Source organism: Rhinopithecus bieti, unplaced genomic scaffold (genome assembly GCF_001698545.2).
Source record: "Rhinopithecus bieti isolate Rb0 unplaced genomic scaffold, ASM169854v2 scaffold_10351, whole genome shotgun sequence".
NCBI lineage: Eukaryota > Metazoa > Chordata > Mammalia > Primates > Cercopithecidae > Rhinopithecus > Rhinopithecus bieti.
Window position 1 is genome coordinate 3,393,742 of NW_016806805.1, and position 15,748 is coordinate 3,409,489.

The 15,748-nt window shown below is 36.9% G+C and overlaps 1 protein-coding gene and 1 pseudogene across 4 annotated transcripts in view; both read right to left on the reverse strand.

Moving 5' to 3' along the window:
* SLC12A2 (solute carrier family 12 member 2) overlaps positions 1–15,748 on the reverse strand; it is a 106,458-nt gene that overhangs the window by 65,103 nt on the left and 25,607 nt on the right. For all 4 annotated transcript variants that reach the window (XM_017877582.1, XM_017877581.1, XM_017877584.1 and 1 more), the window contains exons 2-4: positions 12,422–12,541; positions 11,100–11,175; positions 10,705–10,800 (exon numbers count right to left, since the gene is read on the reverse strand). In XM_017877582.1, coding sequence (XP_017733071.1) covers positions 10,705–10,800; positions 11,100–11,175; positions 12,422–12,541 — 292 coding nt within the window. The remainder of the gene's footprint in view (positions 1–10,704; positions 10,801–11,099; positions 11,176–12,421; positions 12,542–15,748) is intronic.
* LOC108533167 (KDEL motif-containing protein 1 pseudogene) lies at positions 13,994–15,573 on the reverse strand (annotated as a pseudogene).

Below are 15,748 nucleotides of genomic sequence, written 5' to 3' on the forward strand. Positions count from 1 at the left end.
CACTGATTTCCTTTCTTTTGGGTATATATACAGCACTGGATCATATGGTAGCTCTATTTTTAGTTTTTTTGAGGAACTTCCAAACTGTCCTCCATAGTGGTTATATTAATTTACATTCCCACCAACAGTGTACAAGAGTTCTCTTTTCTCCAACATCCTCTCTAGCATTTGTTACTGCCTGATTTTTTTACATGATTTGCATTTCTCTGATGACCAGTGATGCTGAGTGCCTTTTCATATACCTGCTTGCCATTTATATATCTTCTTTTGAGAAACGTCTATTCAAATCTTTTACACATTTTTAAATTGGATTATTAGCTTTTGTTCCCGGAGTTGTTTGAGCTCCTTATATATTTAGGTTATTAATCCAATTTTTTGGCAGAAATTGGCATCCTAAATCAAAAATTTATATGAAAATGCCAAAGATCTAGAAAAGCCAAAACAATTTTGAAAAAGAAAAGTTAGAAGACTTAGATTTACTATGAAGCTAATCAATCAAGACAAGATAGTACCAGCATAGGATAAACAAACAAATCAATGCAACAGAATTTAGTCCAGATGACAGACAATTGATTTTCAACAATGGTATCAAAACAACTCAATAAGAAACAGTTGTTTCAACAAATGGTGCCAAAACAAGTGGATATGTGTACAAGGCTGGGGCAAAAGGGTAGGAAGAAAAATTGCACTCTCCATCTCACATTATACCTCAAAATTAATTTGAGATTGTCCACAGATAAAAATCTGAAAACTAAAACTATAAATCTTCTAGAAGAAAATACAGGAGAATATCTTCATGGCCTTGGGATAGGCAAATATTTCTACCATGAACAAAGCACTAGCATAAAAAAGAGAGAGAAATTGGACTTCATCAAAATGGTAAACGTCTGTTCACTGAAAGACATGATTAAGAAAATGATAAAAATGGCAAGACAAGCCACAGATTGAGAACGAATACACACAATATATATGTCAAATCTAATAACATATCTAGATATACAGAAAAATCTACAAATCAGTAACAAAAGGACAACCCAATTTTTAAATTGGCTAAAGATGTGACTACATCCCAAAAGAAGACAGTACAAGTGGCCAATAAATACATAAAAAGATGCTCCTCATCCCTGAACATCAAGGAAATGACCCAAACTCCTCCTCGCCACCTACCACCCTCTCCCTACACTTCCACTGTGGTCCCTATGTGTAGCCTCATAGAATCCTGGTATTAAACTTCTAATTTCACACACAGTAAGGCTGAGATTCAGAAAGGTCTGTGACTTTAAGCCATAGGTGAAGAGTAAAGCTGTGAGAAGACTAAAGCAATCTGTTATTTAGTTCCATAACTATAATCAAAACTAAAATGATTGCCTCACCTATCTCTTATTATCGTTTTAAGAGTTAAGTAATTTAAAAACCTTTGGAAAAAATAAAGCCCGATCACAATTCCATTTTAAACTCCGGCAAAATACTGAAATTATTTTCCTTGCTGTGATGTTGTGATATAAGAAGAGATATGTATTTGGTCTTCATCCAAGGTTACTGCAACAGAGCTTATAAAACCCTTGGAATTTACTAAGGTGAGAGAAGCATCTTTTGTTATTTAAAATAAGCCCCTTCAAACCTGAGTTTATGCTAATAAGGTGACTTGGTGGGCCCTTAGATAGCTTCCAGATTGGACAGTGCTAGTTGCTAGAAAAACAACTATGTGATTAGAGGGTTAGTACTTTCAATAACCCCATTAACCACCCCAGCTCCCACCCCTCACACCTCAGGGGGAGAAGAGAAGGGAGAGGGACTAGAAACTGAGCTAATCATTAATGGCCAATGATTTAATCAATCGTGGCTATATAATGGAAAACTCTATAAACAAAGGGGTTTAGAGAACTCAGGCTGGTGAACACAGAGGTGCCAGGAGGGTGGCACTTGGAGAGGTCATGGAAGCTCTGCATCCCTTCTCCCATACCATGCTTTATGCAACTCTTTTATTTGGCTCTTTCCGTGTTGTAGTCTTTATTATAAACTGATGATAGTAAGCTGTTTTCTTAAGTTCTAGGAGCCGTTTTAGCAAATCATCAAACCTGAGGAAGGGGCTGTGGAAACCCCCAATATATAGCCAGTTGGTCAGAGGTACAGGAGGCCTGGAATTGCAACTGGCATCTGAAATGGGAGTAGTCTTGTGAGATGGAGCTCTTAACTTATAGGGTCTGCATCAACTCTGGGCAATTAGTGTCAAACTTTAATCGAATTGTTAGATACCCAATTAGTGTCCAGAGAGTTGGGGAATTGGTTTGTGTGGGGAAAACCCACACATTTGGAGTCAGAAGTGTGTAAACAAGAAACAGATCCTAGTCGTATTGCTATTACCTAAAGTGCAGAACTTCATGAATGGTGTAAGAGTCACAAGGGTTTTTGCAAAGATGAATGGAATGGCACAGAGACTAGAAACAGACCCACACTATAGGGTCAATTAATTTCTGAGAAAAGCACAAAGGTAAGTAAACAGAAAAGAGATCATCTTAACAAATGGTGCTGGAATAACTGGATATCCATATGCATCTTGATTCACATTTCACAAAATATACAAAAGCTAGCTACAAATGGTAATACATCTAGCTGAAAACCTAAAGCTGTAAAACCTCTAGAAGAAAACACAGAAGAAAATCTTTGGGACCCTGGGCTAGGGAAAGGTTTCTTAGATACCACTCCAAAAGCATAATCTAAAAAGGAAAAAGTGATGAACTGGACATAGCTAAAACTATGAGCTGCTCTTCTAATGATGCCATTGAAGGAATGAAACAAGCCATATACTCAGAGAAAATAACGACAAATAATTTATCTGGTAAAGTACTTGTATCTAGAACGTCTCAAAACTCAATAGTAAGAACTCCCAATATAATAAATAACACTTCAAAATAGGGGCTACAGAATTACACTTACAGCGCTTGAGAAGACGCCCAACATCTTTAGCCATCAAGGAAGTACAAATGAAAACCATCATAAGATACCACTACGCACATACAAGAATGAAAAATAAAAAGGACAATACCAACTGTTGGTGAGGATACAGATATGGAACAAGTGAAACGCACTGTTGGTTGGAATAGAAAGTGAAAATTTTGTGAAAATAAAGTTTTCTTGGTGTATTCAGGAAAGAATCAAAGGGTGACAATAACGAAATACATTCTAGTACCCTGGTTTACAAATAAAAAATAAAGACCTTGCCTATTAATGTTTGGCAAATTTTCTCTATTTTGTTGCCATTATTTTATCAAACAGGGAAAGGCAAAGTGACAAACAAGGAATCTTCCAACCAGGATTAGGTGTTATCTATTGTAAATGATCACCAGAATAATTCAATTAAATTTTAAGATACAAGAGGCAAAGACATATAACCCTAATTCTGCAGCAAACAATTTTGGAACCAAGCTGAAGTATTAATAATAATAAACTGCATAAACTGGCAAAACTGAAAGATCACCAATGACTAAAGAAAAAACCCATCCTGAAAATTCTATTACTTGGCAGATTCATATCTGAGCTATTCATAGTATGCAAATAGTGTTTTACTGAACTGAAAACATAATGTTATGTTAAATCTAATAAACCTCATAACACAACTGTGTTGTTGTATTATACAGCTGCTTCAAACACTTCATTGATCTGAAAAGTTATAATTTCAAAGAAATTAGCTATTTAAAAAGGTAACTATGGAGCTGAATTCTAACTTAGAACTCCTTGCTTGATAATTGTAGGAACTAATAGTTATACAATGGATAAAACAAAAAAAATTTGATGATCAATGATAATCTGATTTTCAAATACAGAAAGCACTTTCTGTCACAGTATGTGGAAAAGTTTTCCTTATTTCCAATGTTTTCGGCTTTATCTATTTACAAAATGAGGAGGTATTCAATTATTTCAGAGAAAAGTAAAAGAAATGAGTACATAAAAGTAATTGTGACTTATGTAGACATTTTAAAAATTCACCAGCAGAATCGGCATGAAAATTAATTTTGTTAAAAAATGAATATAATTGATTTTTTTTGTTCTCACTATCCATGTAAATGTTAAATGTGACTAACCACAATGTTGCATTACATAAGATAATGTATGTCAACACCATGGCATCATGCCTAGCAGTTAGGTCTCAAAAAAATAATAGCTACTATTATTATCTGAACATAAGCTCTCCAAGAACATAAGAACACAGCATCTTGTCTTTCACTGTTAAAAACCCAGTGTCTGTCACAAAATGCTCAACAATTGTCTGTTGATTGACTAAACTACAAGTAACATAAAACTTCATCACGTAATAGGCAAGTTTATGTTGATTTTAGATTTTGGAAACTTCAGAACTACCTATCTGAAGTTTTACGTAACCAAGCCTTTTATCTGAAAAGGTACTGACCTCTGCTTTTAACTAAGTCAACTAAATGCCCCCAAACAAAAAGTGATTGAGGAACCTTTCCTTTCTATTGCTCAGTTCCTATAATACAGTATGAATTAAAACCAAGAATTTATAGTCTTCATCTTATGAAAGGCTGCCTGCAGTTGCCCTCTATTCTATGAATGAGTCTAAATTCACGGATTAATTAAAGAAGGGACAACTCTGTGTAATCCAGGAAATGCAGATCTGAGTCAAGGTGGCTGCTGGCCAGCACCATTCAAGTTGCAAAACCTGTTGCAAAGATCCATGAAAATTCTATAAAATCCAAGCTCTCAAGAACACTGCCATGATTCGTAGAACAGGAAAGGGCTCTAAAATCCCTGTAGCCTGCAATAATCTGAAAAGCATTAATGTGTCTTGCAGGCAGGGACTATGACAGAAATAAACTCCATCAGTTCCTTGGCACTGCTATTCTTACCCTGTGGAAGGCAGGCAACTTAAGTGATGATTCTCTAACCTGCTTCCAGTAGCTTTAAATAGTACCCCAAATCGGCTGGGCGAGGTGGCTCACGCCTGTAATCCCAGCACTTTGGGAGGCTGAGGTGGGTGGATCACGAGGTCAAGAGATTGAGACCATCCTGGCTAACACAATGAAACCCCGTCTCTACTAAAATACAAAAGTTAGCCAGGCGTGGTGGCAGACACCTGTAGTCCCAGCTACTCAGGAGGCTGAGGCAGGAGAATGGCGTGAACCTGGGAAGCAGAGCTTGCAGTGAGCCAAGATCACGCCACTGCACTCCATGGGTGACAGGACAAGACTCTGTCTCCAAAAAAATAAATAAATAAAAAATAGTATCCCAAATCACTACTAAAACTGAACTAGGCCTGAAACTAAGCATCTTTTATTTTCTACATTTTGACTTTTTCAGAAACCTTGCATGTTTCCATTACATGAGACTTCAAAGTTGGACATTATTACATTTGTTGACAAGTTAATAACAAAGTACAACTTTCCTAGATTATCTGTTTAATCTCTAAAATGTACTGTTAAAGCCAATGTTAAAATTAATTAGTAATATTAAATCTCCCCTATGGCAATAAGTACACAACACTAGGGAAAGTTCACTGAATTCACACACTTCTGCAAAGTTGCAAACATGTAATTTTTGAGATGAGAATAAAATATTATTCAATTAATAAAACATAAATACATGTTATAATTCAGTTAAGAATCTAATAAATAGGCATTATCTCAAATTAGTTAACATTAATTTTTTAAAACTATGCATCAAGTTTAAAATGGGGCTCTTTGAATGAAAATTACTAAACAGTAACCACAATGTTCCCCAACCCTTGAATAGTATTTTAAGAAAATTTATTTCCTTATTAATTCCCTTAATAGTCAATTTTCAGTCTACAAAAAGTTCAGATGGGTTCACCAGACATCACTTTTCCCACAGCATTTCTCCGTTTCCTTTTAAGACACCAATCCTCTGGGTAATTCTAGCTCTATTACCATCCTCTCTAAGTAGCCCTTACAAGGTAGGCCGTCAAAATCAAGTCCTCAGCAGTTGAGCTGTAGGAAATCCAACTCAGCGATTCTTGCTACCACCAAGAAGTGTAGTTTATAGTTTACAGCTAAAATGGCAAACAAAACTCGTAACTATACATTGAATCTCAAGTTTGTTTTAAACTATTAACTCCCCTCTCCATCTTTTTTTGAGCCTTGAATAAGGATTTCTTGCTCCATAGAGATTCCCAGTCTGGAATTTTCTGTCATCACCCTATGCTGTCATTTAAGAAGTTCCTTTCGGCCGGGCGCGGTGGCTCAAGCCTGTAATCCCAGCACTTTGGGAGGCCGAGACGGGCGGATCACGAGGGCAGGAGATCGAGACCATCCTGGCTAACACAGTGAAACCCCATCTCTACTAAAAAAAAAAATACAAAAAACTAGCCGGGCGAGGTGGCGGGCGCCTGTAGTCCCAGCTACTCAGGAGGCTGAGGCAGGAGAATGGTGTAAATGGTGTAAACCCGGGAGGCGGAGCTTGCAGTGAGCTGAGATCTGGCCACTGTGCTCCAGCCTGGGCGACAGTGCGAGACTCCGTCTCCAAAAAAAAAAAAAAAAAAAAAAAAAAGTTCCTTTCTCCCCTGCATATTCTATAAAATGCTTCTGGAGATACTGGCATAATGTGATTCAGATTTAATTTGTTGGGAAACAATACTTCACAGGTATTCTTATCAAGTAAATGCTTTACAGAAGTTGGAATTTTAAAAAAAAATTTACTTCAATAGTTTTTGGGGAACAGGTGGTTATTGGTTACATGGATGTTACTTAATGGTGATTTCTGAGATTGTGGTGCACCCATCACCCAAGCAGCATACATTATGCCCAATGTGTGGTTGTGTGGTCTTTTATCCCTCACCCACCTCCCACCCTTCCACCCGCATCCCCAAAGTCTATTATATCTTTCTTATGCCTTTGCATCCTCATAGCTTACCTCCCACTTATAAGTAAGAATATATGAGATTTGGTTTTTCATTCCTGAGTTACTTCACTTAGAATGTTGGTCTCCAACTCCATCCAGGTTGCCACAAATGCCATTATTTCATTCCTTTTGATGGCTGAATAGTATTCCATGGTGTATTATATACACCACATTTTCTTTATCCACTCACTGGTTGATGGGCATTTAGGTTGGTTCCATATTTTTGTAATTGCAAATTCTACTGCTATAAACATGTGTGCGCAAGTGTCTTTTCCATATAATGACTTATTTTCCTTTGCTTGGGTAGATACCCAGCAGGAAGACTGCTGGATTAAATGGGAGTTCTACTTTTAGTTAAGGAATCTCCATACTGTTTTCCATAGTGGTTATATTAGCTTACATTTCTACCAACAGTGTAAAAGTGTTCCCTTTTCACAACATTCACACCAACATCTGTTATTTTCATTTTTTTTTTTTAATTATGGTCATTCCTGTAGGAGTAAGGTGGTATCTCATTTGGTTCTAATTTGCATTTCTCTGATAATTAGTGATGTTGAGCATTTTTTCATATGTTTGTTGATCATATGTATATCTTGTTTTAAGAATCGTCTATTCATGTCCTTTGCCCATTTTTTGATGGGATTGATTTTTTCCTGCTGATTTGAGTTCCTTGTAGATTTTGGATATTAGTCCTTTGTCAATGAGTAGTTGGCAAATATTTTCTCCTACTCTGTGAGTTGTCTGTTTACTCTGCTGATTATTTCTTTTGCTGTGCAGAAGCTTTTTAGTTTAATTAGGTCCCATTTATTTTTGTTTTTGTTAAATTTGCTTTTGGGTTTTTGGTCATGAATTCTTTGCCTAAGCCAATGCCTAGAAGAGCTTTTCCAATGTTATCTTCTAGAATTTCTACAGTTTCAGGTCTTAGATTTAAGTCTTTGATCCATACAAAGTTGGAATATTCTAATTCTCTTTCCTCCTTCACTCATTATGTAGAGTAATTATCTGAAGAACGAATCTCATCGACTTCTTGGTTACCTTGAGTTCAGGAAAGAAAACTTTCAGGAGTTTGATTAAACACTATTTATCAATTTTCATAAGATGGTTCCCTAGTATGTTTCAAAGGTGAAAAGTGAGATTTTTTGGTTTGTTCCACTGTGAACTTATGGATTTACATCCATATTTTCATATATTTTCATCCAAGTCAGTTATCATCATTATTGTTTTTCAAATTATCTAAACTTTAGCCAGTGTTAGCTCCTTTAAGTTGACTCTTAGGTCCTTTTGACATGAAACTAGTAGTGTTCAATACTTTTGGATCTGAAAAGTTGTCTAAGCTCATTTCCTAACCCGATAAGGAATCAATCTTTTCTCTGAAGTCCGCTGGTTCTTTTGAGTGGAAATACACAACATGGGCACAAGAATTGCTTATTGCCGCTGAGTTGGTCATTTACTATAGGTCACTTTAATGGAAAAAGCTAAAAAATATGTACTTTCAGGATACATCTTAAGACTAATACTTTCAATTTAGAATCCTGAATACAGGTATAATGTGATCTCCGTTTTATGTCTGCATCTACTTTCTTCCATGTGGAAAATACTTTTTTCAGGATAGCAAAATAAATCATGTTAGGGGTTTCCAAATCTGAGTCAGATATAGAGGAGACAAAAGGGGCTTGAAGTGAATAAAGAATCTCTAGAAAACACTCATTGCAGACGATGCAGCTCATATATATTCTATAAAGACCATCCAGATGTCCAAAGTCACTAACTGAAAAATGAATACCTTCTAAGAAAGCTTTATAGTATTTGGTCATTCTTTAAATTAATAACTTTCTCTCTTATCTTCTATGGGTTTCATTATTTCAGCAAATGTATCACGTTCTCGATTGTATGAACACCTCATAACAGAGTTTCAAATGGTTTTTACCCTCTAGGTTCTTCCTTTGTGAACAGATTTTTCAGGAAACTCATGTAAAATTACAATATATAGTCATTTTTTGGGACAGATCTGTGTGGGTTCCACATTCTCATACTTTCCCTGGCACTCCAGGACAGAAGACTGTACATGAAGTCTATGAGGGAAATGTATTTGTAAAGAGAGATATAGATAGATAGATAGATAGATAGATAGATAGATAGATAGATAGATAGATAGATATGTAAACTACCAATGGTATTGAAAAATGAAATGGCTTTTTGGTCACAATCTTGCAAAATCTCTACCTTCCAAAAGTCTGATTCAAATGGGGGAAAAGTGTGAAGTTAATGTTGCCAGTGGCTTCATGCCCCATTCCTTTTGAGGCTCACAGCCTAGATTCTAAGGTCTGAGGAAAAGGATAAATTATCTAATGATTTGCTGACCCCCTACAAATACGTAACAGCCCAGTCCATTTCTCTCCCCACTTTCATTCCCCAGTTGTGGCAGAGAGAAATGACACATGGAGTACCCAGTTCACGAGAAGCCAAAAAGTATCTCTAAGTACTATCTGACTAACTCTGCTGAACATATCCGCATCGTATATCCCAATATAGCTCAATCCAGGCTAACAGAAGCATAAAACTTCAGTCAACAGTGATGCATGCTCAGCATAGTCATAATCATATTGATACAAGATACCAGCCTCCAAGGGTCTTAGTGATTTGGATCCTCTGGTGTCTAAAATATATAAAGACGATGGTGAAAAATCAAAAGCTCAATCTGGTTCTCTTTTCCTCCCACACCCAAATACTTGATGCAGGTAAAATGGAAATTGTGTTATATAATGTCAAACAGGGATATTCAAAACAGTTGAGGCAGATGAAATAGATCTTTTCTCAGTTGATTTGCTACCATGACTTTACAGGTGCTGGCAGACATTCTGTCTCCTTTCTCCAGGGATCTTCTTACTCTGACTGAGGAATTTTGATTTGGAAAATGGAATTCTTTTCTTCTTGTTTTCAGGGATCCTGATTCCATTCTCCTGTACTCTTTTAGGTCCTCTTCCTAGGGAGGGTAAAAATCTCACAAGGCAGATCTTGTAGACTCTAAGGAGAGGTCTCATAGTGCCCACAGAAAGCTAGACTTTAAAGTATGAATTTAAAGTCCCAGGGCCAGGTGCAGTGGCTCACATCTGTAATCCCAGCACTTTGGGAGGTCAAGGCAGGCAAATCGCCTGAGGTCAGAAGTTCGAGCCCAGGCTGGCCAACATGGCAAAACCCTGTCTGTAACTAAAAATACAAAATTCAGCTGGGCATGGTGGTGCATGTCTATAATCCTAGCTACTCAGAAGGCTGAGGCAGAAGAATCACTTAAACCTGGGAGGCATAGGTTGCACTGAGCCAAGATCATGCCACTGCACTCCAGCCTGGGTGACAGAGTGAGACTCCATCTCCAAATTAATTAATTAATTAATTAACAGTACCAGGTATAGCTCACACAATGCTATTAGATCATGGGGAAGGTATACTGCCTCAGTTTCCCTCAATAGGGGATGGAGGTGGGGAATGAGGTTACCCCATTACAATGTTGAATAAATGCCAGGAGCATGTTGCTGAATGATCCAAGGGCAAGCCTTGGAGGAGGCAATTAAGAAGCAGCCCAGTGGATAAGAGACCAAAGTAGATGCTCCATTCTTGCTACGAGACACTCTGAATAACTTAAAGCATACATATGAGTTGATATAAAATTTTACATTGAAATATACTGGTCTGGAAGTGCTCAGTAGCAACTTTCTTGTCTATATAGACTTAATATGTTGCTTCAGTTAAAGTAAAAAATAATTAAAAATACAATTTAGATTTCTGTTTAGTAAGAGTAATCTGATGATGACGATACAAAAAGATTCAATTTACCTCCTCTTACAAATCCATTAGTTGCTATTGCTGAAGTAGACAATCCTGTGATAGTTGTCACAACAGTGGCCATCATTATTACAAGGACTGACAGACCTTTAAGGAGAAAAAGAAGATCGTAAGAATACTTACACTCTTGTTGAAGCCTGTCGTTACCTAAAACTGGTTGGTCTAAGAATGCTGAATTTACATTTTAAGTTATAAATTACCCAATTTTGATCTCATTTTAGAAAAACCAAATCATAATTATAAAAAAAGGAACATTAAGACAACAATCTGATATACAGGAAAACATAGTTCAAAATGACCCTAATTTCTTGAGTTTTACGAGGTTAAGAGCTCAGACACAGTTATTTTGCTTATTCTCAAATCAAGCAGGATATAACTTCACTTACCTATTCCAGCTTGACCCACAATCCATGACAATCTAATGAAGAGCATCACACCCCAAATGTTTAACATACAACGTACCTAAGAGGGAAAAAGAGGCCATGTCACAGAGGAAGAATAATCAAACATTATATAGTAAGCATTAAACCAGCCAAAGTAGAAGGACATGCATAGTTTTAAATCTAACTCCTACTCCACCCTTTTCTTTAACAGTTTTTTATAAAGAGCTTAATAAGAGCTTACTTTTGAGCTAATATAAACACAGTGTAACATATAAGAGTGTGTATGAAAATAAATGCACTCATCACAATTGTGTGAAGCAGCAGAAGCAACAAGATACAAGAGATATTTCAAAATTCAGCCCTTTGAAAAGTAGTGCACATTCCCTTTTATCAATACAAGTTTAACTTTTGCTTATTCTTTTATAACATCCTCATTTCATGATTTCTTCAGCAGATTTAAGTTTTACATAATATTTGTCAATACAAAATGCCAATTGTTCATGTTTTAAAATTTTAATTATTTGTAAAAGTTTCCTCTATTTTCACTTTTATTTACTAAGTTCATACACAGAACATAGTCTTCTAAAACACTAAAATCTAAGAATAAGCAAACAATACAGTAACCTGAAGCTTCACATTCACCTTATGGATTAGGCAATAAAATTACTACTAGAACTGTGATTCTTTTTCCCTCTATTTCTCCCTGAAATTCCAATACAACCCCTATTAAGTGCTTCCAAAGTCCCAATGAGAAGGCAATCTAGCCTATTTTAGTCAGATCGTTAGTGCCTTTCAAACAGAAAAACAGAAGTAAATCTGAACCTTAACCACCTAAAACTATGCAGCAAAGTGAATTCAACACTTAAGTATTTCTCCTGTATTCCTTTCTTGCTTGTTAACTTCTATACACTTCTCCTCAAAACATAATGGGGGTAGTATAAAAGGAAGTAGACATATTTCAGCTCTATTCCCTGCTCAGCCTTCTTGATTCTGATGCTCCCAATTTGATAGTCTTCATACTAAATTTCTGAAAAGTGACAGTGCACAAGAATCGCAAGAGGCAATGAAATATAATTTAATACCATCAGTAACACATTATATAGAATCAAGAATAATTTGGCAAAATAAATGGCATATCTCCTTTGCTGAATTTAATATCCAAAAGCAAAGGAGATACAAGCTATTAATTTGGTTTTCCACAGCACTCAGATAAGACAGTTAACAAAGAGAAAAAAGAGTTCTCTTGAGAACTGGTAAGCAAATTATGAAGATTTTATAACCAACAGATATGCTGTAACTATAAAATTAAGTCTATATATACATACTAATACACCCTTGATCCAGCCAAACTTCACGACTCCTTTACTTTCCGCAGTATATGTGACCACAGCATCTCTGGTTGGAGTACTTTCTTCCCCATTTGCAAAGCCATCCTCAAACGGTTCCTGGTTATAAAAACAAATATGGATTATGCTTAACATTTAAAATTTAAAATCACTTGATAAACACAAACATAACTAAACACATCTAACCATATTTAAGAGGGCATAGTACAGATTTCCAAGAATCAAGCGTTTCCAAATATTTTACCCCAGGAAAGGACAAAGCAATAAGCTAGAAGAAAACCTTAATTACTGAGATTTCTTAAAATTTAAGTCTCCCCATGACAGTAAATCCATTTTAATAATTCCAAATTCTAGCTACACTTTTCATAGTGTCTGGAGGAAACAACGATTCCTGTTTGCTAATTACAGGGTAGCAATTCAGACCTCATCTCTCAAGCCACAAATTCATATCACCTAGTTGCCAACAGTCCTACAACTGAAATTTCATCATTAACAATTTAAAACTCTTCTTCATCACCAATGAATATGGTTTTTTTATAGTCCATGACAGCAGGAATCCCATGGATACCAAGATTCCTTCACAGCTCCTCTCTTTACTCATTCCTTGTCTGCAGTGACTCTGTGCTCTTCATTGCTTTCCCTTGTAGTTTTTGTCGAATTCAGATATATACTGGTTGACACAATGAATTTGACAACTAGTGTTTCCTTTTTAGGTGTTTAGGTTCACATCTGATTCCATAATTCTTTGTTCTCTAACTTCTCTTTCTCTTTCAGCGCTTCTTGAGTTTGTTCTATCCCAACATATGACACATTTTCAAAGCAGTAACCGAGCCTTAAAAAGGTCATGAAAGGAAAGGGGAGATGGTTTAGGAAATAGATGTTCTGGGTTTAGAATTAACTCTCTAACACCATCCTGTGGTTCTTCCTCTACCCACATCTAAAGAGCAGAGAACATAATATGGCTATATTTCAGATGTTCTTTAAATGCAGAAGAACCAACTAAATTTTTAAAACATGTTTTCAGTACTTCATATCCTTTAGTGAATTCTCTGTCTCTATATATACATATATTTTTAACAGAAATGAGATGCAGCAAGTTCTGTGCTACCACAGTACAAAATCTACATGATAATTGAAACTCTCTTTTCCGTTAACCAACATCTGTCAGCCAAATAGATTCACTCAATTCCATTTAATGCAATATTGCTATATGCTTTATTAAAGTACTATCAACCTAGATTAGCTCTTAGATTCCATATTTACATGTTAATTACTGTTAATTCTTTGATTTTTGAAGCAATAGAATTAAAAGCCAGATACAATAATTGTGTGTATACATATAATTTTAATAAAGGTGGTTTTATTATAAAATTCTAAAAATGTAAAGTACAGTCATGAGAACATTGCATAATAAGTAGAAACGTATCTTCATACTGCAAATAATCACACAGCAGATTTTATATTGTCCATGGAATGAATACTTAAAAAAATTCCTTTTAGTTAAGAAGAGTCTTCAGAGCACCATTATTTTAATAGAAGTTATTCTGCATATCAGAGTTCATCTTTGGTCTTTTTCCTGTGGCAAGTGCAAGGGAAGAGGTTGTTCTCCGTCTGTGGTTCTACCCTTTTCATGCCCTTTCAGATTTGGGGCTCACTCACTTATAAATTGGCATATTCCTGGAAAAGTTTGAAATAATAATAGACTATGTTATCATCCATGAGATTATTTCTTGCAAATTCTTGTCTGGCTTTTGCTATCTTTTTGGCCTTTTCATCGTCATCTTTTGCCCATTTAAGTTTTTCTAGCAGATTGCTCAGGTTGCTCTTAACTGGAATGTAGTGTTTCTAGGGCTGCAGCTCATTGTAAAAATGTTCATAGTAGATGGAGTCTTGCTTCACCACAGCACTGTCACTAACTAGTAAATATGGCAGGTGATAGATAAGCTGCTACGGTGCCATCGATATTTATTTGATACTTATGCTCGAAGAAATCAAAAAATGAAATGTGTTTCACGATGGGACCACACAGGCTGTCATCATGTTTAAAGAAGAAAAAGTTGGTGAAAGCAGCGTCTATGAGTTCCGGGTGTTTTCTACGGAGTTGAACCAGCTCAAGTCTCTCTTTGTGACTGTCTTGCCCTCTCTAGACAGCTGTGGAGTTTTTTCCCAGGGAGGACCCATGTTAGCTTGTACAGACATCATATTCAGACTTACCCAGCCCATGGTTTCGAGAACAGAGTCAGTCAAGTCTTAGGTGGGCATCACGATATCCTTGGAATCTGTGGAGCCACATCAGGAAAAGATCGGATGGATGTTTGAACTGGATTTTTTTTTTTCCAAAGCAAAGGCCAGTCTGCCAAATTAACAAAGAACTCTGTATCTGGCATCTTCATCTTTCTAGTCAAAGAAAGTAGTATGGCATCCATGAAAATTCTAAAACCTCCATGTTCACCGTCAGTCTTGATACAAACTCTGTTACCTTTTAAGGTGTAGTGACACAGGTTCTTCCTCTGTCCAAATCTTTTTGGGATTTCTACTGCAATCTTTTCTGGATCCACAGTAGGGAAATGTGCCAGATCTCTCTGAATCTAAGCAATGGTTTCCGGGCGAGCAGTTCATCCCCCATAGCCAGGCTGCACTATTCTGCAAAGGACAGTCACAATTCTCATGGCAAACTGGCCCTTTTAAAATACATGGGGATTTGGCCACATTTTGACCTTGGAATTTAACTTCCACCTTTAGATTTTTGTAGCTTGCACACATTCTGTATCTCACTATGAAGGACCCATCCTTTTGGTCTAAAACCTGGACTCTAACTCGAGTGAATTGCTCCTCTGGTGCTGAGACTTTCACCTGGAAGACTTTTTCGCCTGGAGAAGACGTGAAGTTATTCCCTGATGTATCCACTGCCTGAATATAGAAATAGCGGGTGGGAAGGACGACGTCTGCTTTTAGCCTGGGTCTCCATATTTCGCTCTTCTCTTGGCTCAGCTGCCTTTCTCCGCCCAGTGAGTGCTGGAACTGTCCCCAGAAAGAAGCAATAAAGCAGCAAAATGCTAAACATTTACAAGATGGACTCTCGAAATGATCCATGGATAAATGGAGAAGTGTAAGAGGTGGACAGAAGCAGCCGAGGCTTTGGCAGGGGCACACCAGCCGATCGCAGCGACTCCAAAAGGTGCTGCCTGGCACGCAAGGCAGGTGCGCGGGTCTCCGCCATCCCAGGACAATCACAGCCTGTGCCCCGGCACGCCCCGGTAAGGGTTGCCAGGAGTTCTGCTGACCCGGCCAAGAACCGCTCTGCTC